The sequence below is a fragment of the Pseudoliparis swirei genome, chromosome 15, assembly GCF_029220125.1.
Source record: "Pseudoliparis swirei isolate HS2019 ecotype Mariana Trench chromosome 15, NWPU_hadal_v1, whole genome shotgun sequence".
In the NCBI taxonomy this organism is placed as follows: Eukaryota; Metazoa; Chordata; class Actinopteri; order Perciformes; family Liparidae; genus Pseudoliparis; species Pseudoliparis swirei.
The window spans coordinates 2407907-2431655 of NC_079402.1; the positions used below are offsets into that span (position 1 = coordinate 2407907).

The window sequence follows — 23749 nt, forward strand, 5'->3', positions numbered from 1 at the left end:
TGTGTGTGTTGTTCCTCCCGCTGTGTCAGACCATTACCAGAAAATAAGTGTTAATGTTCTTCTTCTCTGTTTATTTGATAAAGAACAACAAACAACAATAAAACACTTTCCCGTGAATATGCCAGAGAGACAGACGATTATATCTGAGTCTTCTTCTTCTTCTTCTCCTTCTTCTCCTTTTCCTTCCCCTTTTTATTTTCCTTCTTTTCCTCCTTCTTTGTTTCCTTCTTCTTCTTTTCCATTTTATTCTTAAAGTCCTCCTCCTCCTTCTTTTACTTCTTCTCCTTCTCCTTCTTCCTCTTTTTCTCCTTCTCTTTCTTCCCCGTTTCCTCCTTTCCTTCTTATTCTTCTTCTTTTGCTCCTTCTTCTTCCTATTCCTCTTTTCCTCCTTCTTCTCCTCCTCCTTCTTCTCCTCCTCCTCCTCCTTCTTCATCTGTCGTCCTGAGAGCCAGACGTCACAAAACAAACCTAAAAACAGGAGATTAAATATCCGATGTTTAAACAATATTTTGGTGCTTTAGTTTTATGATATATTATTGAACATCTCATGTTCAGAAGTTGGATCGTTATCTTCCGGCCCTCCGGGTCGGCGGCTCACTCAAGGAATTTGGCGTAGGATGAAATCTGCAGATGAATCAATCGGATCGTGAGCGGCGGCGGTTCCATAACTCCTGAAGCACGGAGCGTCTACATGGATGTCTCACCGTGAGAAAGCGAGTCGATGGATTCACCCCCAGAACATGTGGGGGGCGGGGCGGTCTTCTGGACGCCAGGCGGTCGGCTCGCAGAGCGCCGTCGTGACGGCCGACTGATGATGAATCCGGACAGCTGAGCGACCGCGGGGGGCGCCGGGCCCAGAGGTCGTCGTCTGGTGACCTTGTGCTGTCTGCCGTGGAGAGCCGGTCTGACAGCGCGTGGGGGGGGGGGGGGGCTGACGGACAGCCGTGGCGTCGGGAGGATCCTGAAGGCGTCGTTGCCGTTAACAACCTCGATTAAACAATTAGCGCTCGCTCTTCAGTCGAGGAGTCACGGCAGCCAATCAGAGCCGAGAGGTCCGGGAGCGAGATGTCGACCTGAGACCGACTCCGCCGGGCCGCCAACTCACAGGGAGATAAAGGTTCTTAAAGGGTTCTTTAACAGGCTTCGTGGTTCTACGAAGAACCATCACCTTCTGCAGAACCATTTATTCATGTGAGACACCTTCATAGGTTCTTATAAGAACTATTTAAGGACATGGTTCTTTAGAGAACCCTGGTCTGAAAGGTTTATTGTAGAACCAGAAATTGTGCCGGAAAGAACCATTTTTTAAAGGTTCTGTGAGACACCTTTATTGGTTCTATGAAGAACTATTTAAGGACATGGTTCTTTAGAGATCCCTGGTTTGAAAGGTTCTTTGTGCAACCAGAAATGGTGCCTTAAAGAACCATGTATTATTGGTTCTTTAAGACACCTTTATAGGTTCTTTGAATAACTTAAGGAAATGGTTCTCTAAAGAACCCTGGTTAGAAAGGTTCTGTAGTGGAACCATAAATGGTGCCTTAAATAACCCTGTTTTAATGGTTCTTTGAGACACTTGTTTAGGTTATTTGAAGAACTATTTAAGGAAATGGTTCTTTAGAGAACCCTGGTTTGAAAGGTTCTTCGTGGAACCAGAAATGGTTCTTCTATGTTATCACTCTGAAGAACCCTGTTCGGTTCCAGATGCCCCTCCATGGTTCTGCGTGTGCAGTCGGGGCCCGAGGGCTCCGGGAGTGAGATATTGAGCTGGTGAGGCGTTCGCTGTCTGTCCGTCAAACTGCCCACCGGATGAGAAGATAAACAAAGTGTCTGAAGGTCTTGAGCTTTTGATGCGTTAACTAAGAGGAGGACCCCGTCCTCATACAGGGGTTTTATAATATCTCATTTTATTGTCATGTATTCTTTGCACAATATATTTCACGTTGGATTTTTTTCAAGATGAATCGAATAATTTGTGTCGACATTTCTCAAAATAAAGCCCCACAGCCCCGTATGTGGGTCCTGTGGGGTTCAACCAGGAAGATAATGACAACATAATATCAACATGTTTATATCAAATTAAACAGCACATTATAAACTGTGATAATTTCTGAGCCGTGTTCAAAAGCTCCAAACACGACTCACACAGTCATAAACATGTCACACCGCGGTGAAGCTTGTCTTGTCTTGGGTTTTTGTCTCGTAACTTCCTGTTTTATTTTGAAGTCTAACTGTCCTCTCGTTTCAGGTCACTTGCCCTTCCTCATGTGTCACCGGTCTGATTGTCTCCCCTGATCCTTGATTGGTTCCACCTGTTCCCCATGACCCTCATGTGCTTATAGTCTGGTCTTCCCTCTGTCCTGTGCCAAAGTGTTTCGGCTCATGTCTGATCACCGAAGCCAGAACCAAAGCCACGTTCATAGCCGCCGAGTCTTTTCGTAAGTGTGAACCTACCTCGAAAGAGCGATTTTTGTTGTAGTTTTCCTAGTCCAGCCTTTTTGTTTCTTAGTACCTTGTTTAGCCTCCACCTCTTAGGAGGGTTTTGATTGCATTAATAAAGTCTGCTCACTGACGCCTCAGCTGTTGAGTCCTGATTGGAATCCCGGCCTGACAAAACATAAGAACTCAGGTATTATATTTATAATTTGCCTTCATGCAGAAACTCAATAAAATTACAATCATGAGAATTTCTTCTACTCCAATAGAATACCGTTCTATTGTAGAGAAACATCGCTATATATTCTGTTCAGTTGAATTCATGAATGAAATGTTACATTTAAAAATGGGATGTTTTATTTCCTTCCAGGCCGTCACCTATAAGAGGATAAGAGGATAAGGATTGAGGACGTTGATGGTCAACAACATGAAAGAAAACAACAGATAAAAATTTGTATAAACACATCAAGACGGGACATTTCTAATTTTAAACAAAACACAATCAAATTGATAATAAATAAAACATATAACTTATAACACAGGCATTAATGGCTTAAAAGTGAACAAGTGTCGTGTAAATGAGTATTTACAGAAAGACAGACGGCGACGTCGTGTCATCGGCTCATGAAACATGAAACATCTGTTTTCATACGGCCTCATCTGGCCGGTCAGCGGCCCGACCGGTCGAGACGCAATAAAGTCATAAAAGCAAAACATTGATGATTTATTTCATGCGCCGGCGTAGAGGTTCTGTCATGTGACGAATGCCCCCCCCCCCCCTAAGGCCTCCGGACGTGGTGGCCAGCGTTGTGTTTACCGTGGAGGTCAACAGTGGCCGGCCAATCAGACGACACTTCACGGCTCCGGGTCGTCTCCGGTCTCCAATCAGTGAGCTGCAGCTCGGCTCCTCCACGGCCTTCAAGAGGCGCACAATCAAACATTAGAGCCTCTTCTTCATCACTCCTCATTATCGCCGTCGTCATCCTTCTCTTCTTCATCACTTCACACTCATCCCTCATTGTCTTCGTTGTCCTTTTCGTTCCTCGTCGACGCCGTCATTACTCTTCATCGCCTTTGTCCTTTTCAGTGTGTTTTTCGTTGTCGGCGTATCATCGTCATCGTCACAGGAAGTCTCACGACCCTATGAACCCCAAAGACCCGAAACTTGAAAAGCTGTTAGCTAAGAATCAATAAACTAATCGAAGGTCTGCAGGATGAAAACTCTTCCTCCTCGTCTCGGAGGTTTGAGAGACGAGGTTCGGGTCCAGAATTCTTTTCTCTGGCAGCTCGTCTTCCTCCTCCATTCTTCCACTGGGCTCCGATAGCAGATCTTTTAATATGTTCTGTTCTCCAGGACCAGAGAGTGTGTGTGTGTGTGTGTGTCTGTGTGTGTGTCTGTGTGTGTGAGTGTGTCTGTGTGTGTGTGTGTCTGTGTGTGTGTGTGTGTGTGTGTGTGTGTGTGTGTGTGTGTGTGTGTGTGTGTGTGTGTGTGTGTGTGTGTGTGTGTGAGCGCCAGGCGGGATATTGAGTGAGCGCCCTGCGAGCGTCTCTCTCGCTCTTCGTCTTTTGGCAGCCATCAAAACTTATTAGACAGATAAATGGGAGCCGTGTTCCTGCTCCTCTTCATCAGATAGCGGCCGGCCGCCACGTCGCTCTGCATCCGCCGACCTGCAGCGGCACCGACGCCCCCCCCCCCCCCCCCGGATAAAGCTCTGATCTGAAGGTCAGATCCGTATATGTGGCTCTGCACACGGAAAAATAAAGGTTCTTAAATCACCATCACCGACTGAAGAACCATTTTTTCGTTTGAGACACCATTAAAGGTTCTTTGAAGAACTCTTTAAGGAAATTATCCTGGTTTTAAAGGTTTTTTGAGTAACCAGAAATGGTGCGTTGAAGAACCATTTTTTAAGGTTCTTTGAGACACCTTTATTGGTTCTTTGATGGACTCTTTAAGGAAATGGTTCTTTCTAGAACCCTGGATTGAAAAGTCCTTTGCGGAACCAGAAATGGTGCCTTAAAGAACCATGTTTTAAAGGTTATTTGAAGAACCTTTTAAGGAAATGGTTCTTTAGAGATCCCTGGTTTGAAAGGTTCTTTGTGGAACCAGATATGGTGCCTTAAAGAACCATGTTTTAAAGGTTTTTTGAGACACCTTTATAGGTTCTTTGAAGAACTCTTTAAGGAAGTGGTTCTTTAAAGAACCCTGGTTTGAGAGGTTCTTTGAAGAACCTAAAATGGTTATTCTATCGCATCACTCTGAAGAATCATTTTCGGTTCCTTCGTGTTTCCGTGTGTCTCTAGAGGCTCTATTAGCTGTTTCTCTTCCTGATTCCTCAAAGTAAACAGGCATTGTTTTTTGTTGTTGTATATTACGTTTTTTTCTTTCATCTTAAAGTGTTTTGATTGGTCGATGGACGACGTTCCTCGATGTAACGAGACGTTCTCTCGGCTCTGTTCTCCTCTGAGCTGCTGTGAGTTTTCCTTGAATCCCACACAACTCAAAATGTACCGTCAGGAGGAAACAGAGACATCCTAGACCAGCTTCCTGTATCCATGGCGATAGGAAGTGCCCTCCAATCACGTGTCTGCGTGCCGAGCGATGGGAAGTGCTCTGCTTCCTGCGGTGTTCCACCGGCCTCCTCCCATCGGTCCTCACAGCTCTCTGGCGGTGGTCAGTTTGTTTTTTAATCTATGGACGACATCATCGCCGCCACGTTCCAATCAAGTAAGTTTACATTCCTGTCGCATTTTTAGACAATTACTTGTATTGCAGTTCCGAGACTTCTGGAGGAATAATTCTGTTTCCTGTCTCTTCCCTTCAGAGACATTTCACTCGAGTAAACGATCGGAACGCTCGTCTGAAATGTGACGAACGACCTCAGTGACACTGAAAATAATCTGAGATTATTAGACATTTAGTGCGTAGTTGTTCATAGAATTGTGATAATTGAGGAACTCTGCACTTGTTTTCAACCACAGCAGCCGACTGTTGACTGTACACCACCTGTCTGTACACCACTGTACACCACTGTACACCACCTGTCTGTACACCACCTGTCTGTACACCACCTGTCTGTACACCACCTGTACACCACTGTACACCACCTGCTCAGCACCACACGGAACAATGAAGGTGCCACTGGGAACCGAAAATGGTTCTTCTGTGATGCCATAGAAGAACCATTTCTGGTTCCACAAAGAACCTTTTAAATCAGGGTTCTTTGAAGAACCATTTCCTTAAATAGTTCTTCAAAGAACCTATAAATGTGTCTCAAAGAACCTTCAAAACATGTTTTTTTAAGGCACCATTTCTGGTTCCATGAAGAACCTTCAAACCAGGGTTCTCTAAAGAACCATTTCCTTAAAGAGTTCCTCAAATAACCTCTAAAGGTGTCTCAAACGAATAAATGGTTCTCCAGTAGGTGATGGTTCTTCGTAGAACCACAAAGCCTTTAAAGAACCCTTTAAGAACCTTTATGGTTCTGCGTGTCGTCCAAACAGACGAAGTTGAGCCAACGCCACATGACTCTTCCTTTCAGGACGTTCAGTGATCGGCGCTCCCCTCCTCGGAGACTCCTCCTTGTGACATCACAGCTGCAGCGCTGCCGGTGGAGCATCGGGCCGCCGGCAGGGCCCCTCCCCCGGCCCCTCCCCCAGCCTGGGTCGTATGGAGGGGCCCCCGCAGACGCCGCGGCCCCCCGGGACCTGCGGCTCGCCCGGCCCTGCTGGGGCGGCGTGCTGGAGCTTAGACGCCAGGCTGGCCGCGCTGCTGGTGACGCTCGCCGCCGCCTTCATCCTGCTGCTGCTGTACAAACTCCTACAGCTGAGACACAGGTGTGTGTGTGTGTGTGTGTGTGTGTGCGTGTGTGTGTGCGTGTGCGTGTGTGTGTGTGTGTGCGTGTGTGTGTGATGTAACAAACAGACCTCCCTTCTCTTGTTCACGCCCTCTTTCCATTAAATCAATGATAATCCACGCCTGATGGCTTTGCAGCAACTCTATGATTGAGACACACGTGGCGTTATTAAAATATAATATAATGTAATATATAATATATTGTAACTTATAATATAATATATATAACACCTGACTTGTGAGTGGAACGTTCAATTCAATTCAGTTTATTTTATAAAGCCCAATATCATGAATTTTGAATTTTACAATGTGTTACGTCCATAAGGAGAGAGGAGAGGAGAGAGAGGAGCTCAGTGTATCCTAAACGTCCATAAGGAGAGAGGAGAGGAGAGAGGAGCTCAGTGTATCCTAAACATCCATAAGGAGAGAGGAGAGGAGAGAGGAGAGAGGAGAGAGAGGAGCTCAGTGTATCCTAAACGTCCATAAGGAGAGAGGAGAGGAGAGAGGAGCTCAGTGTATCCTAAACATCCATAAGGAGAGAGGAGAGGAGAGAGGAGCTCAGTGTATCCTAAACATCCATAAGGAGAGAGGAGAGGAGAGAGGAGAGAGGAGCTCAGTGTATCCTAAAACGAGGAGAGAACATGAAAAGTTCATTGTAATATTGTTGTTAGCTTTTCGTAAGCGCTTGGTTGCATTAGGCTCCGCCCCCTTGTGGCTTCAACCCAAGAGGAACCATGCCGTGTGTGTGTGTCCTGCAGGCTGCTGTTGGCCGGGGCGCGTCCCGCGCTGCAGTACTACAGCTTCTACCACTCCGCCACCTACACACTCAGACACGCCGCGTCGCGCCACGACCTGCTCGCCAAGGAAGGGGCGGAGCCTGACGCCAGCCCGCCTGAGCGGACCGCGGCCATCGCCTCGCCGCTTCCGCCCCCTCTGCCACCCCCTGTCCCCCCTCCACCTCCGCCGCGGCTCCAGGCTCCGCCCACTCTCACCCTGACGCCTCCCGCCGCCCCGGCATTCCCTCTCCTCCACCTGCCCGCGATGCACGCCGCCCCGCCCAGCCCTCACCTGTCCTGGGGCGCCCGCTCGGACGCCGACGTGTACTCTCGGATCGGAGCGTTCAGGCCCTCCAGGCTCTGCAGCCAATCCACAGTCATCCTGTTTGAGCACTCATCGCTCTGACCTCTGACCTCTGACCTCTGACCTCTGGAAAGGAAAATGCCAGAAGATTGTGTCAAATAACTTTCTGGAGAACTTCAGCCGGCAGTGTTTCTTTCACCAACTTCCTTCGACGAAGTCGTCGGCTCGTTATTCTCAACGGAACAGTTTGACATTCTATAGGGAAATTAGATGAGAAGCAGTTGCCAAGCAACCGATGGAGCGAACCAGGAAGTTACCGGATCGGGGGTTTAAAAAAAGACGAAGAACAATTTGCTCGGTGCATTTAATCAAAATGTGAGCAAATGTTGCATCTTCTCAAAAATGTTGAACTTCAGAGAAACTGAACTCTCAGAGAGGAGCCCAGATGTCTCTGATGCATTATGGGTCGGCGCAGGACAGCGTCAGAGAAAAAGTAAAGTTCATCAGGTATTTGGCGTCGTGGGGCATATTTTAGGGGGGCTTCAACAATCCAAGAGCCCATCGCCAGACTTAAAGATATAATCCCCGGGCACTAGGACCTTGGGGAGGCTGCTCTGGCTTTGCGTTACCTGGCACTCTGCCAAGTCACGTCTCGTCTGAAGAACCCATTGTTGACCCGGTTGAGTCATTTCCTCAGCCGGCCCCTCCCTGTTGCCTCTGATTCTCTCTCTGCTGCTCACTTTCCTTCACTAACGGCCTCATATTATCATTTAGAAGGTTTTTGTTCAAGCTACTGTCACAATGTCATGCATGAACTTTCAAATAAATTGTCCGTGTCTTCAATTCAAAATCACAGTGCAGGGAACATGTGATGAGCGGAGCAGCGACGCCATGAGTTCCTCTGGCGAGCGACGCCTTTACAGATCGGCCGTTCTCTGGAGTAACTTCTGTCTCCCGTTGGCATGACGACCGGAGCACCGAGGACCCGGCGACAGTTGAACGTTCTCCTGCTATTGCAGAACGAGTTCCCAAGACCCTCGTTTCATAACTCAACAAAAGTTTATCAACTCGAGAGCGACAAAGTTTTATGTGCACACAGAACCATGAAGGAGCACCTGGAACCGTAAATGGTTCTTCAGAGTGATGCCAAAGAAGAACCATCTATGGTTCCTACAAAGAACCTTTCACACCAGGGTTCTCTAAAGAACCTATAAAAGATGTCTCAAAGAACCTTCAAAACATGGTTCTTTAAAGTACCATTTATGGTTCCACAAAGATTTGTTCAAACCAGGGTTCTTTAAAGAACCATTTTCTCAAAGAGGTATTTAAAGAACCTATAAAGGTACCTCAAAGAACCGTAAAAACATGGTTCTTTAAGGCACCATTTCTGGTTCCACAAAGAACCTTTCAAACCAGGGTTCTTTAAAGAGCCATTACCGTTAAAAGTTCTTATAAAGGTGTCTCAAATGAAAAAAAGTTTCTCCTGTGGGTGATGGTTCTTCGTAGAACCACAAAGCCTTTTAAAGAACCATTTAAGGTTATGGTTCCGCGTGGCACTCGTCGTTCCCCGTTCGTCTCCTCTCGCGTCGCGTCTCTACGCTAAAAGCCCGTTAATCCGATCTGAGACTCTCTGCCTCCTAATTGGTTGTAAACTGAGAGGAACCGACGTTCTGTAACACGACGCCGCGATGAAACCAACACAACGGAACGTCACGCAACACGGAACGTGTTTGTGTTCCGGATCTGGATATTATGAATTATTTATCCCTCTTAGGTTGCTCATGGGCCAGTCAGAGATTATTTTGGTTATTACATCTTAAAATGCAACTTCTAAATATATATATATTAGTGCTGTGAAAAATAACACGTTAACTCAGTTAATTAAATTACAGGATTAACTAGTTTTGTTTTTTTAACGCATTTAACGCATGCGCAGAATGAGCTTCCAATCCGTCTGTTGTTGGTCGACTCTAACCAGCAGCATGTCATTCTGTCTCTACGTGTCGCGTTAACACGACTCCGATCTCCGTCTCGCGCGCCGCAGAGCTCGGATGCCGGCGTGTGCGCGCACATCGGGACGAAAAAAAGTCACTTGCACCCCCCCCCCTGTCAACAACTCTTCTCTCGGCTCGCGCGGCAGAGCTCCGATGCTGGCGCGCGCACTGGTGAGCAAGTTATGTGCCCCCCTGTGTATAAATGCAGGGCTCTCAAGTGTCTGCGCGCATCGGGACGGAGCAAAGAAAAGTCACTTGCACCCCCCCCCCTCAACAACTCTTCTCGGAGCTCTTGCCTGTCTTGAGAGCCCTGTAAATGTATATATGTGATTAATCATGATTAATCCACAGAAACCTGTGATTAACCTGATTACATTTTTTTTATCGTTTCACAGCCCTAAAATAAATATATATATATATATATATATATATATATATATATATATATATATACTTAACTTAACTATATTAACTTAAAGCGCCTCTTAGAACTGGTTTTGTAACTCGCCCACTCGTTCACATCTTGCCGTTTGTCCACCAGAGGGCGCTGTTCAGTCTGAGACATAAACTCATGTTTACAATGTTTACTGATACAGTTACACACACAAACGTATTTTCTGATCCTTATTCCACACACACACACACACACACACATAAATACAAAAACACAAACACACAGACACACTCACACACAGACACACACACACACACACTCACACACTCACACACACAAATAAACACATAAACACAAACACATAAACACAAACACACAGACACACACTCACACAAACACATAAACACAAACACACAGAGACACAGACACACACACACATACACACAGAGACACACACACACACTCACACAAACACATAAACACAAACACACACAGACACACTCACACACACACACACATATTCCGTGTACCTGTTGTCATAATGAATCAGAATGACGTTTCTTTAGTTCTTAACATTTGTCCCATTACAGTTTTTCTATTTCATATAAATAAATAATAAATGAAATGGAGAAAAAATTAATCTATGAATTTGTGTAAGTTTTATTAGAGAATCAAAATAAGACGATTGAGCAGACAGAATAATGAAACGTGTCATAACTTTTCGTGTCTTTTCCCCGTTGACTCTCTTCTGGCGTCAGAAACACAGACAACAGACGCCGCGCCTTTGATCTTGGACTGAACACGAACGCACCGACAAAAAGGGGCGTCGCCGACGCCCTCAAGGTCGGCCGGGGTCGGGCTCCGGGAGCCGAACGCAGAACCAGAACAGACACAGAACACTCTGAAGGAGGAAGAGAGGACTTTGACAAGAGGAGGCACAGCGGCGTCTGGAACAACAGAAACAAATGAAAACATTTATCAGATGTACATCATGTTTCAGCTCCGGCGCCAGGTGGTCGGCGCAGTTCATTTCATAAAGAAACGCCATCGGTCTCCATATTGTTGGAGGAGGAAAACGGCGACCTCCCAGCAGAGACGCTGTTAGCATAAACCCCGTTAGCCTAAACCCCGTTAGCCTAAACACCATTAGCCTAAACCCTGTTAGCCTAAACCTCGTTAGCCTAAACCCCATTAGCCTAAACCCCGTTAGCCTAAACCTCGTTAGCCTAAACCCCGTTAGCCTAAACCCCATTAGCCTAAACCCCGTTCGCCTAAACCTCGGCAGCCTAAAGCTCCGTGAGAGACGTTGTATTTCACAGGGTCCCATGAACACAACACGCTATGCTTTCAACATGGTGGGACTCGACATGAGCAACTCTATTTACTGTAAAGGAGGCAGAGTATTATTATTTTTTATTTTATTGTTATTAGTATTACTAGTATTATTGTTATTGTTATTATTATTATTAGTATTATCATTATTAATAGTAGTATAATTATTATTATTATTATCATTATTATTATTATGAGTAGTATTAGTATTAGTATTACTATCATTATCATTATTATTATTATCATTAGTATTGTTATTATTATTATTATTATTATTATTCATTGATGCTTTGTTAAACAAACCGATTCTTCTTCTCCATCTTGGCGTGTCTGCTTGTGACTGGGAGCTCGTATGTGCGCCGCCTCGTGACCCGGTGACCTCGTGACCCGGTGACCTCGTGACCCGGTGACCTCGTGACCCGGTGACCTCGTGACCTTTCTGCTGTCGTTGACACGTCCATAGAGCACAGTGATTGTTTATTGATTTATTAAGTCTTTTGGCATTTGGCATCATTTCATAAATGCCTCTCGTTTCCTGCGTTGTCCGAGTCGCATCGACTCGCTTCGAAGTCGGAGCGTCGCCGGCGTGACGGATAGAAAAGGTTTCCTGAGTGGGAAGAATAGTTTTGTTTTAATGGTTTATTTTACAAGTCAATTTAATTTTCAGGAAAACGTGGAATCGTAATTACGTGATTATGTCTGAAAAAAATACACAAAGTCCAATTAGTTGAGTTCACATGATGTCGTTTATTCTCCTTTTATATATACGTATATATATATATATACGTATATACATATATGTATACATACATATATATATGTATATACATATAATACATATATATATATATATACGTATACTGAATATATATATGTATATATATATGTTTCTTTATATATATATGTATATGTATAAATATACATATATACACATATATAACATATATATATACGTATAATACATATATATATATATGTTTATATGTGTATATATATACATATATATACACATCTATATATACATACGTATAATACATCTACATATATATATAAATATATGTTTATATATATGTGTATATACATATATATACATATATATATACATCTATACATATATATATATATATATATATATATAGCTGTCACACGTCACCATGTGGACCTTGACTCCTGCAGAAGTTCAGGATCTCCTCATGACCTTTGACCTCAGAGCGTCACCCTGTGAGCCGATGAGCTGGACCTTTAACAGCCTGCAGAGTCACGGCGGCTCATTGAGCCTCGAGGCTTCGCTTCTAAGTGTTCATCGTTGTTGTTGATAAATCATTCATGTGTGCTAATTGTTTTCCAATCAGGCCTCTAAGTGCATTTAGTGGGTAAACAAACAAACAAACAAACAACGAGTGATACGACTGCTCGCCTCAAACTTCTGCCGACTGGTTTTCAGTGACGTCTCGGGCCGTCACGCCATAACAACAACAATGATAATAATAATAATAATAATAATAATAATAATAATTCAGATAGTTTACACTTTACATCACATCATTAAAACATCCTACAAGCTATACAATATATATAACTATAATTACAATAAAAACAATATAGATAAAAACGATAATGATAGTAAGTAACAGATAGACCTGCATCATATGTCTATATCAGCATCATTTGGACCTGTTTGTTTCTTTTTTTCGAAATTGATCCTCGAGACTTCTCAGATATAAAGATATTTACATTTACAGAACTAAAAGGAGGACTTTTATTCTTTTTTTTAGTTTATTTCATTCGATGTAAAAACATTGTGTAGCTGGAATGGAGCTGGAAACAGGACGCGTGTTCATGTGGAGCTGTCAGACGGGACAGGACGAGGTCAGGGTGGGTGAACCTTGTTGGGTTTTCTCATAAAAGGAGAAAAACAAAAACAACAACAACAATAAAAAGTTAGTGCCCCTCTCGTTGTGAGAGGATCACAGGCCACAAACCGACTGTACGCTCACTCCAAGGGAATAAAAACACAACTGCTTATTGTCCGCCAGCTGTGGGCCCCTCACACACACACACACACACACACACAAACACACACAAACACACACATACACACCTCTGTCTTCCTGCAGGCCTTTGATCAGGTAATTGCCCCTCCTGGCCCCTCGGAGTTTGCGTCTCCACCATATGTCGCTATGGCGACCACCTCTCCAGCATCCATCATGTGCCCCCCCCCCTTCACAGGCTTTAACAAATATATTTCTTTAGGATGGACATATACAGGAGTGTCTCAGAAAATTAGAATATTGTGATGAAGTTCTTTATTTTCTGTAATGCAATTAAAAAAACAAAAATGTCATGCATTCTGGATTCATTACAAATCAACTGAAATATTGCAAGCCTTTTATTCTGATTTATTGCTGATTATGGTTTACAGCTTAAGAAAACTCAAATATCCTATCTCTAAATATTAGAATATCATGAAAAAGTATACTAGTAGGGTATTAAACAAATCACTTGAATCGTCTAATTAACTCGAAACACCTGCAAGGGTTTCCTGAGCCTTGACAAACACTCAGCTGTTATAAATCTTTTTTTTTACTTGGTCTGAGGAAATATTAAAATTTTATGAGATAGGATTTTAGAGTTTTCTTAAGCTGTAAGCCATAATCAGCAATATTAAAAGAATAAAAGGCTTGCAATATTTCAGTTGATTTGTAATGAATCCAGAATGCATGACATTTTTGTTTTTTTAATTGCATTACAGAAAATAAAGAACTTTATCACAATATTCTAATTTTCTGAGACAGTCCTGTATGTTTACGAGGCTGTGGAGAGACGGAGGAAACACTTCAACGGCAACCTGCCCGTGTCATTGATGTTGTTGTTGTTGTTGTTTTTCTCCCTTTCTAACTGACCGTCTCTCTGTTGTGGCCTCACCCATGGAACGACAGAAACACTTTTATTGTTTTTTATTTATATATTTTTTAATGTAATAAGGATCGTAACACACACAGAAACATGAAGGAACCGAATATGGAGTGATGCCATAGAAGAACCATATCTGGTTCCACGAAGAACCTTTCAAACCACGGTTCTCTAAAGAGCCATTTCCTCAAAGAGTTCTTCAAAGAACCTTTAAAGGTGTCTCGAACGAAAAGGAAGGTTCCTCAGTAGGTGACGTAGAACCACGAAGCCTTTTAAAGAACCATTTCAGAACCGTTATCTTTAGGACCGGAAACACTTTGAGGACGAAGAGTCATTTTTCTGTTCCCCTGAACATCTATATTTTGACACTTTTTTTAATGGAGTGCGTTTTTTCCGAACCCTTTCCATTTAATTTAAATAATCCTTATGTGTAATGACACTTTTTCCTTTTTAGTTGTGACGATAACGTTTTGTGGGTTTGAACACTGCTCACCGGCTTTGAGTGTGTTATCGTCAAAACGGTCGAAGAGGTTATGAAGACAATAATTAACGGAACCCACACCTGCAGCAGCTCACCACTTCCTCCATCAGCCGCGTTCCATCTGTTCTGCTCAGTGCTGCGTGACGTTATCTGAACTGCAATAAGACAAATCAGTAAGAATCACGCAGAGATTAAACGAATGAAGATTAAAAAACAAGGAACTTTCTTTCATATTTCAGTGCAGGTGTTTAATCAGAATATATAAGCTGTAAATGTGTCTGCTAAATTATTCACAGGTGGATACATAGGTATCTGTTTCCTAATGGCCACACACATATAACTAATTTTGGAAACCATATCCTTTGCATGCATTATATATATTAGATATATACTCAATATATATTTAAAATATATATAGTTGTTATATATATATATTAATATATATATATATAAATATATAAATATGTTCTATTAATTATATATTATATATACTGTATATGTATATATTTATATATATATTCGTCTTTTAAATATATATATATATTTGTTTTAAATATAAATATATATATATTTATATATATATTTGTTAAATAAATATATATATTAAATGTATATATATGTATATTTAAAATACATATTTGTGTTTTATATATATACAGTATATTTATTATATATATACTGTATTTGTATATTTAAAATATATATTTTGTTTTAAATATATATATATATAAATAAATATATATATATATATATAATATAAATCTGAACATACAGTTTTTAAATCACGACCCTCTGATAAAAAAAATGATGAAAATAGTATTTCTTTATTGAACATCACAGAACAGGATGAGGAACGTGGAGTTGTCAATCAAACCACCACAGGCTATACACGGATCGATAACGATGGTGATCAACAGCAAATCACTGCGACTCCTCTTTTCAGTTCCTCTCCATCTTCAGAACAATCTCTTTTATAGGCTGTTGGCTTTTTATTATTTTATTTTAGGGGCTTCACGGTCTGCAGAAATGACACTTGATGATCTTCTTGAAGGCGCTCTGGAAGTCTTTGTTGAAGTACGCGTAGATGATGGGGTTGAGCAGCGAGTTGGAGTAGCCCAGCCAGTTGATCACGTCCTCCAGCCAGCGGGGCATGTAGCACGAGCCCGGGCAAAAAGGCATCACCAGGGCGACGATGAAGAAGGGCAGCCAGCAGAGGATGAAGGTGCCCATGATGATGCCCAGAGTCTTCACCGTTTTGCGCTCGCGCGCCATGGCGATCTTCTTCTTGGCCTCCGTCGCCTTCTCGTGGCGGCTCTCGAACAGCGGCACGCAGCCCGTCGGCGTGTTGGGCAACGGCAGGTTGCCCTTGAAGTTGCTGCTGTGCACTTCGATGATCTCCAGAGACTCGCCGTCCTCCGCGTGCTTCACCGCGCCGTTGACGCTCATTAGCGGCGGCGCGGGCGCAGGTGGCGCAGGCGGCGGCGGCGGCCGCGGCTCCACGCTCCGCTTCCAGCTCTTGCCCTGCGCGTCCCCGGGAGTCTTTTTGTGGAACAGCGCCGGGGAGCAGGAGTCGGACACTTTCTTTTTCTCCGTTTTACGCACCGTCCTCCTGATCCGGAACCGGGCCGCTTTGAATATCCGCCCGTACAGAACCAGCATGAGCGTCAGCGGGATGTAAAAAGCCCCGAAAGTGGAGTATATAGTATACCAGGGGTCCTGCCGGATCTTACACTGCTTGGGGTTGGCCCTGTCCTCCGCCACGCTGCTGGGCGTGGAGCGCATGATCAACATCGGCGGCACGGAGATGGAGAACCCGACCAGCCAGGTGACGCTGATGAGCACCGCGGCTCTGCGCGGCGTCCTCTTCTTCATGTACTCTATGGGGTCGGTGATGGCCCAGAATCTGTCCAGCGCGATGGCGCACAGGTGCAGGATGGACGACGTGCAGCACAACATGTCCAGAGAGATGAAGATGTCGCACGGGATCTGCCCGAGAGTCCAGCGGTTCAGCACCTGGTAGAGCGCCGCCATGGGCAGCACCAGCACCGACACCATCAGGTCGGTGACGGCCAGGGAGCCGATCAGGTAGTTGGCCACATTCTGGAGAGACCGCTCCAAGGCGATGGCCGCGACGACGCACGCGTTCCCAAATATTGCGCACAGGATGAGCGCGCCGAGGAGGAACAGCGTGACCACCTGGTAGCTCAGCTTCACCTCCTCGTCTTCGGCTTCGGGGCTTCGGTCTGTTGAGTTGTCGAACTGAGTCCAGACCGTCGTGTTGTCGGCGGTGTCCTCCATGGTCGGTGTCAACTCCTCGGTGTTTGGAGAGCTCGCCCCGTTACTCGGTGCGCATGATCACGCCGTCCCACCGTGAAGAGCGCATGGTGGACTGATGCCGGAGAGTCTCGCGCAGCAGGGAGAGAGTCTGGACTGCGAGGGTCGGCTGCCGGCGGAGAATGATGCTGCGCGTTTATACCCGTGATGGAAAAAACGTCATTATTCTGCGAGGATGTAACGAAGAGTGTGTGTGTGTGTGTGTGTGTGTGTGTGGTGTGTGTGTGTGTGTGTGTGTTTGACTTTAGTCTGCAGCTGAGGCGGTGGAGATGTGGGAGTGTATTGAATAGACTAGGACAACTTAAATATTGTATTTTTTAAATTAATTAATGTATTTGTCTAGTTTGTTCTTATATATGCCGATTTCTTTTTAATAATAATTTGTTTCTTCTTGAAAACAAGTGATGTTGCCATTTTGGTGAGAGAAAAAAAAGCTTGCATAAAATCTCCTTTGTGTCAGAAAATACATTTTGAGTTTAATTTGATTGATGATTGATCTGCATGGCATTGATACTTAAGAAATAAAGAAGGAAGAACGAATTAATAACACCATACAAACTATTTGCTTTGATAACAACAACAACAACAACAATGTTATGTTTTTTCCCCTTCCCCGTGAAGATGGCGCTGTGTGTGTCGTCGTCGCATGCCTCTGCAGCGCGGAGATTGTGCGCTCTTTTAGTTTTTGTGTTTATTTTTAATATTTTCTTTGCCACAAACACATCGGCACTAACAGCATACGACCGCAGCACACTTTTGGACATAAACTTTTGCGCAAAACAAGGGTTTTTGTCCACTTTTTCCATCGATCCAGCGTGGCCGGCGGAGATTGTACGAGCGAACCACATCAACAACAGTGGAGCCGCTACTACGGGGAGACGACGAAAACATCGAGGGAAACGGAGCGGAATTCGGAACAGACTGAGAGTTCAAGCCCACCGTCCACCTCTGCCCAGCATCCTTCTTGCTAACGTCCAGTCTCTGGAAAATAAGATGGATGATTTTAGGGCAAGGATCAGATTCCAACGGGACATGAGGGATTGTAATATCTTTTGTCTGACGGAAACTTGGCTGACACCGCTGGTGCCGGATCGAGTCATATGCCCAACCGAGTCCTTCTCTGTTTTCCGTGCAGACAGAACGGAAGAGTCTGGTAAATCTAAGGGTGGAGGGGTTTGCTTCATGACTAACAACATGTGGTGCGACCCCAAGAACATTAAGACTCTTTCTCGTTCCTGCTCGCCGAACCTGGAACATCTGACGATCTCATGCCGTCCATTCTACCTTCCCCGGGAGTTCAGCTCGGTCATCACCACAGCCGTCTACATTCCACCACAAGCGGACACCGACGTAGCACTATCGGACCTACATGATGTGTTATGTCGGCATCAGAACAAGTATCCCGACGCGGCTGTGGTGGTGGCTGGGGACTTTAACAAGGCAAACCTAAAAAAAGTCATGCCGAACTTTCACCAGCACATTACGTGTGCTACCAGAGGGGAAAGAACGTTGGACCACTGCTATACGCCATTCAAGAGAGGCTACAAGGCTGTCTCTCTCCCTCCGTTAGGGAAATCAGACCATGCCGCCATTTTTCTGCTTCCGGAGTATAAACAAAGGATCGCGTTCTAAGCGGTAGTGACGAGGAACGTAATGCGGTGGTCTGACCAATCAGAGGCTGAGCTACAGGACGCTCTGAGTATCGTCGACTGGGACATGATCCAATCCAGTTCCAGTGACGTCAGCGAGTTTGCGGAAGTAGCAATGAGCCTCATAGCAACGCTAACGGACACCATCGTCCCCACGGTAAAAGTTAGGGTCTTTCCTAACCAAAAGCCGTGGGTTGATAGATCCATCCGTGAAGCTGTGAACGCCCGTACTGCTGCCTATAACTCCGGTCTTGTATCCGGCAACATGGACGAGTACAAGGCAGCGGTCTATGGACTGAGGAGGGCGGTGAAGGACGCCAAAAGGAGGTACCGAGACAGAGTGGAATCACAGATGGAGCAGCGCGACACCAGGCGCCTATGGCAGGGGCTACGGACTATCACAAACTACCAGAGCAGACCCCGCGCTATGGTGAGTGCTGACGCATCCCTAGCGGACGACCTGAACTCATTTTATGCACGGTTTGAGGCTAGCAACAACAGCGCTAGCTCGCCGGCTAACAACAACACCGTTAAGCGTAGCCGAGGTGAGTTCTACCGCTGGGGATGAACACACACTCTCTGTGACCGAGCACAGTGTGAGGAGGGCTCTGTTGAGGGTGAACACCAGGAAAGCTGCAGGTCCAGATGGCATATCTGGGCGAGTACTGAAGACCTGTGCTAACCAGCTAGCTCCAGTGTTCACCACAATATTCAACCTCTCCTGGCTGAGTCCGTGGTCCCCGCCTGCTTCAAGAGATCCACTATTGTCCCTGTGCCCAAGAATGCTTCTCCAGCATGTATGAATGACTACCGACCGTGGCCCTCACCTCGGTGGTCATGAAATGCTTTGAGAGGCTGATAAAGGACTACATCTGCGCCTTCCTCCCTTCCTCCATGGACCCGCTGCAGTTTGCTTGTCGCCCAAACAGATCCACGGATGATGCTGTCTCCCAGGTACTGCACACCACACTCTCTCATCTGGACAGCCAGAGGGGGCTATGTGAGACTGCTGTTCATTGATTATAGTTCAGCTTTCAACACCATAGTCCCTCCAGACTGGCCGGCAAGCTGATTGAGCTGGGACTGAACACACCCCTGTGTGCTTGGATCCTGGACTTCCTGACCGCCAGGCCACAGGTGGTCAGGGTGGGCAGACACACCTCCAAATCCCTCACCCTGAACACAGGATCCCCAGGGTTGCGTCCTCAGCCCCTACTGTACTCCCTGTACACACATGACTGTGTGGCCAGGTTCAGCTCCAACACCATCATCAAGTTTGCGGATGACACAGTGGTGGTGGGCCTGATCTCCGACAACGACGAGAAGGCCTACCTGGAGGAAGTTGCTGATCTGTCACTCTGGTGCCAGGACAACAGCCTCATCATGAATGTCACCAAAACTAAGGAGCTGATTGTGGACTTTAGGAAGGTACAACAACAGAGGACGTACTCACCACTGGGGATTAACGGGACTACTGTGGAGAGGGTGAGCGGGTATAAATACCTGGGAGTCCACATCACCGAGGATCTGACATGGTCAACAAACACAGACACTCTGGTGAGAAAGGCAAGGCAGCGCCTCTACCACCTCAGGCAGCTGAGGAAATTTAAAGTTTCCCAGAGGATCCTTCAGTCCTTCTACTCTGGAGCTGTAGAGAGCGTCCTGACAGGAAGCATCACAGCCTGGTTTGGCAACTGCTCCGCTCAGGACAGGAAGGCTCTGCAGAGAGTAGTGCGTTCGGCTGAGCGCACTATTGAACTACACTCCCACCCTGCAGGACTTGTACACCAGGAGGTGCAGAACCAGAGCCGGCAGGATCATGAAGGATCCTCACCACCCCAACAACAGACTGTTTCAGCTGCTGCGGTCAGGCAGGCGCCTCCGTAGTCACGCTGCAAGAACAGAGAGACTGAGACGGAGTTTCTTTCCTCAGGCCATCAGGATTGTGAACTCCGACCTCACCAGGACCCCCACATAGACCCACACAACTGCCCCTCTTAGGCACACACACACACACACACACACACACTTACTGTAAATATTGTGTTGTTTTTTATTTGTAAATAGTGTGTACTTGTTGCCCTTGCACATTCCTGCTGAGCATTGCCACTTTCATTTCACTGCACACCCTGTGTGTGTATGTGACAAATAAAACATCTTGAATCTTGAATCTTTATTTTATTGTGTCTTATATATTTTTTCCTTTTTTTCTCATCTGACGAATCATTGTTTTTTTTAAATTTTAAAACAAAATAATTGAAAAGTGTTTCTTTGTCTCCAGTTATTATAGTTCATTTTTCAATCTCAAATGTGTCTGACTGTAATCCCATTTTCATTTTGTATTTATAAAAAGTGAATTTATTCTAGTCTCTTTCAGCACCATGGTCAGCGCTTGGGGGCCGACAGGTGTGACACTGCCACCTGGCGGCGGTCCACTCTCATAACAGTAAAAACATGACGACCCTTCATTATTTTAAGTGACTAACGTTGTAGCTACAATAAAAACAACGACGGAGCATGATGTCAAATAAAAGGAAAGTTTATAAACCAGGCTCTACTTTCTGTTTTAAACTATCAGATTGTTTCTTCTTTTTTCTGGCATTATACGTATCAGTCAAATATGGTATTGTGATAATTAATAAGAGAAACCATACTAAGTCCCAATGTAATGAAGTGTTAACCCTTCCCACATACATAATAATATAGACTATACAAATTAAACAATCCGGCATTCATGAGTGTTTCGGCTTCGTGTTTTCTTCAGCCGTTGGTTCAAAGTCACCAGTTAACACGGTCGCTTCTTAATCCGCAACACCGGATGTCAAGAGCGCGGTGTTCTGGACAGTGGTGTATAAAGTACCCAAAAGTCATACTTGAGTAAAAGTAAAGATACGTGACTGGAAAATTACTCAAATAAAAGTAAAAGTCACCTATGAGAATACTACTTGAGTAAAAGTATTAAAGTATCTGATTATTTTTGTACTTAAGTATCAAAAGTAATTTTCTGATATTAAATGTACTTAAGTATTGAAAGTAAAAGTAAAAGTAAATGCTGTTAATAAAAAAAACAAAGGGTCAGAATTTTGAGAATTATGAAGTTTATTTGTTTGGGTGCTGTGGCCGCCATGAACAAGGAGTATGAGCTAGGATGAACTCAGCAATATATGAATACTATGAAATTACTAAAATATAAAAACACGATTAACACAGGAAAAAGCAGAACCAAAAGTAACAACCAGAATCATCACTTTAAAGTGCAAAATGTATTGTTCATCTTCAAAAGAAGTTGATTTTCAAAATGGACAGATTTCAGTGTTGCTCTTCTGGGCTGGAAGACGAGTCCATGAAGAGCTGAAGAGCCGTTCACCTGGTGCAGGTAGATAGAGTGTGTCTAGCTTCACAGGCCTGATGCAGGTAGAGTGTGTCTAGCTTCACAGGCCCTGATGCAGGTAAAGTGTGTCTAGCTTCACAGGCCCTGATGCAGGTGTAGCTGTCACAGCTTCTGGCTTCAGGCCCTGATGCAGGTAGAGTGTGTCTAGCTTCACAGGCCCTGATGGTGCAGGTAGAGTGTGTCTACAGGCCCTGATGCTTCACAGGCCTGTAGATGTGTCTAGCTTCACAGACCCTGATGCAGGTAGAGTGTGTTCAGCTTCAGGCCTGGTGGTGCAGTGTGTCTAGCTTCACAGGCCTGATGCAGGCAGAGTGTCTAGCTTCACAGGCCCTGATGCAGGTAGAGTGTGTCTAGCTTCACAGGCCCTGATGGTGCAGGTAGAGTGTGTCTAGCTTCACAGGCCCTGGTGCAGGTAGAGTGTGTCTAGCTTCACAGGCCCTGATGGTGCAGGTAGAGTGTGTCTAGCTTCACAGGCCCTGATGGTGCAGGTAGAGTGTGTCTAGCTTCACAGGCCCTGATGCAGGTAGAGTGTGTCTAGCTTCACAGGCCCTGATGCAGGTAGAGTGTGTCTAGCTTCACAGGCCCTGGTGCAGGTAGAGTGTGTCTAGCTTCACAGGCCCTGGTGCAGGTAGAGTGTGTCTAGCTTCACAGGCCCTGGTGCAGGTAGAGTGTGTCTAGCTTCACAGGCCCTGATGGTGCAGGTAGAGTGTGTCTAGCTTCACAGGCCCTGATGCAGGTAGAGTGTGTCTAGCTTCACAGGCCCTGATGGTGCAGGTAGAGTGTGTCTAGCTTCACAGGCCCTGATGGTGCAGGTAGAGTGTGTCTAGCTTCACAGGCCCTGATGCAGGTAGAGTGTGTCTAGCTTCACAGGCCCTGATGCAGGTAGAGTGTGTCTAGCTTCACAGGCCCTGATGCAGGTAGAGTGTGTCTAGCTTCACAGGCCCTGATGGTGCAGGTAGAGTGTGTCTAGCTTCACAGGCCCTGGTGCAGGTAGAGTGTGTCTAGCTTCACAGGCCCTGATGGTGCAGGTAGAGTGTGTCTAGCTTCACAGGCCCTGATGCAGGTAGAGTGTGTCTAGCTTCACAGGCCCTGGTGCAGGTAGAGTGTGTCTAGCTTCACAGGCCCTGATGCAGGTAGAGTGTGTCTAGCTTCACAGGCCCTGATGCAGGTAGAGTGTGTCTAGCTTCACAGGCCCTGGTGCAGGTAGAGTGTGTCTAGCTTCACAGGCCCTGATGCAGGTAGAGTGTGTCTAGCTTCACAGGCCCTGATGCAGGTAGAGTGTGTCTAGCTTCACAGGCCCTGATGCAGGTAGAGTGTGTCTAGCTTCACAGGCCCTGATGCAGGTAGAGTGTGTCTAGCTTCACAGGCCCTGATGGTGCAGGTAGAGTGTGTCTAGCTTCACAGGCCCTGGTGCAGGTAGAGTGTGTCTAGCTTCACAGACAGCAGCACACAGTTGGGAAGCATTTCAGCAAGTCAACGTGATCCACGTCTCCATCCAGCTGTTTGCTGCTGTCATGCGCTTGAGATGACGAAGAAGAAGTCCTCTTCATCAGATGAACTGGACCTGGTGGCATCCCATAGCTGCAGGGAGGGTTCTTCCATGTGCTGCTTGATTAGTCCATTCCTGAAATAAAGTGAGATTATTATATAAATGATAGAATTAATAACACTTCCTAACATGTCATGACCCCAACCTAAAATGTTGTACAAAATAGTTTGTTTTAATTTGAAGTTTATACATTTAGTTTCATGCACTGTCCGTGCATCCAGAGTTGATTTGTGAATATTTACTTATATCTCTGTAGTTAAACACAACAACAGTCCCAAATCAATATCGTCGCCATTACTGGACCGTCACTCTTATAATATTAATACAAATAATGATAATAATG

The 23749-nt window shown here is 45.2% G+C and overlaps 2 protein-coding genes across 2 annotated transcripts; one reads left to right on the forward strand and one right to left on the reverse strand.

The window, feature by feature from the left end:
• The first annotated feature begins 5075 nt into the window (after positions 1-5075).
• On the forward strand, positions 5076-10397 carry LOC130205126 (uncharacterized). Its single transcript, XM_056432296.1, has 3 exons — positions 5076-5161; positions 5976-6270; positions 7048-10397. Exons 2-3 carry the CDS (start codon positions 6104-6106, stop codon positions 7469-7471), a joined length of 591 nt encoding a protein of 196 aa, XP_056288271.1. The 5' UTR covers positions 5076-5161; positions 5976-6103; the 3' UTR covers positions 7472-10397.
• Positions 10398-15494: 5097 nt separating this feature from the next.
• htr1ab (5-hydroxytryptamine (serotonin) receptor 1A b) lies at positions 15495-16781 on the reverse strand. The gene has a single exon (XM_056432283.1). The coding sequence runs from the start codon at positions 16779-16781 to the stop codon at positions 15495-15497; it is 1287 nt and encodes a 428-aa protein (XP_056288258.1).
• Positions 16782-23749: the final 6968 nt, after the last annotated feature.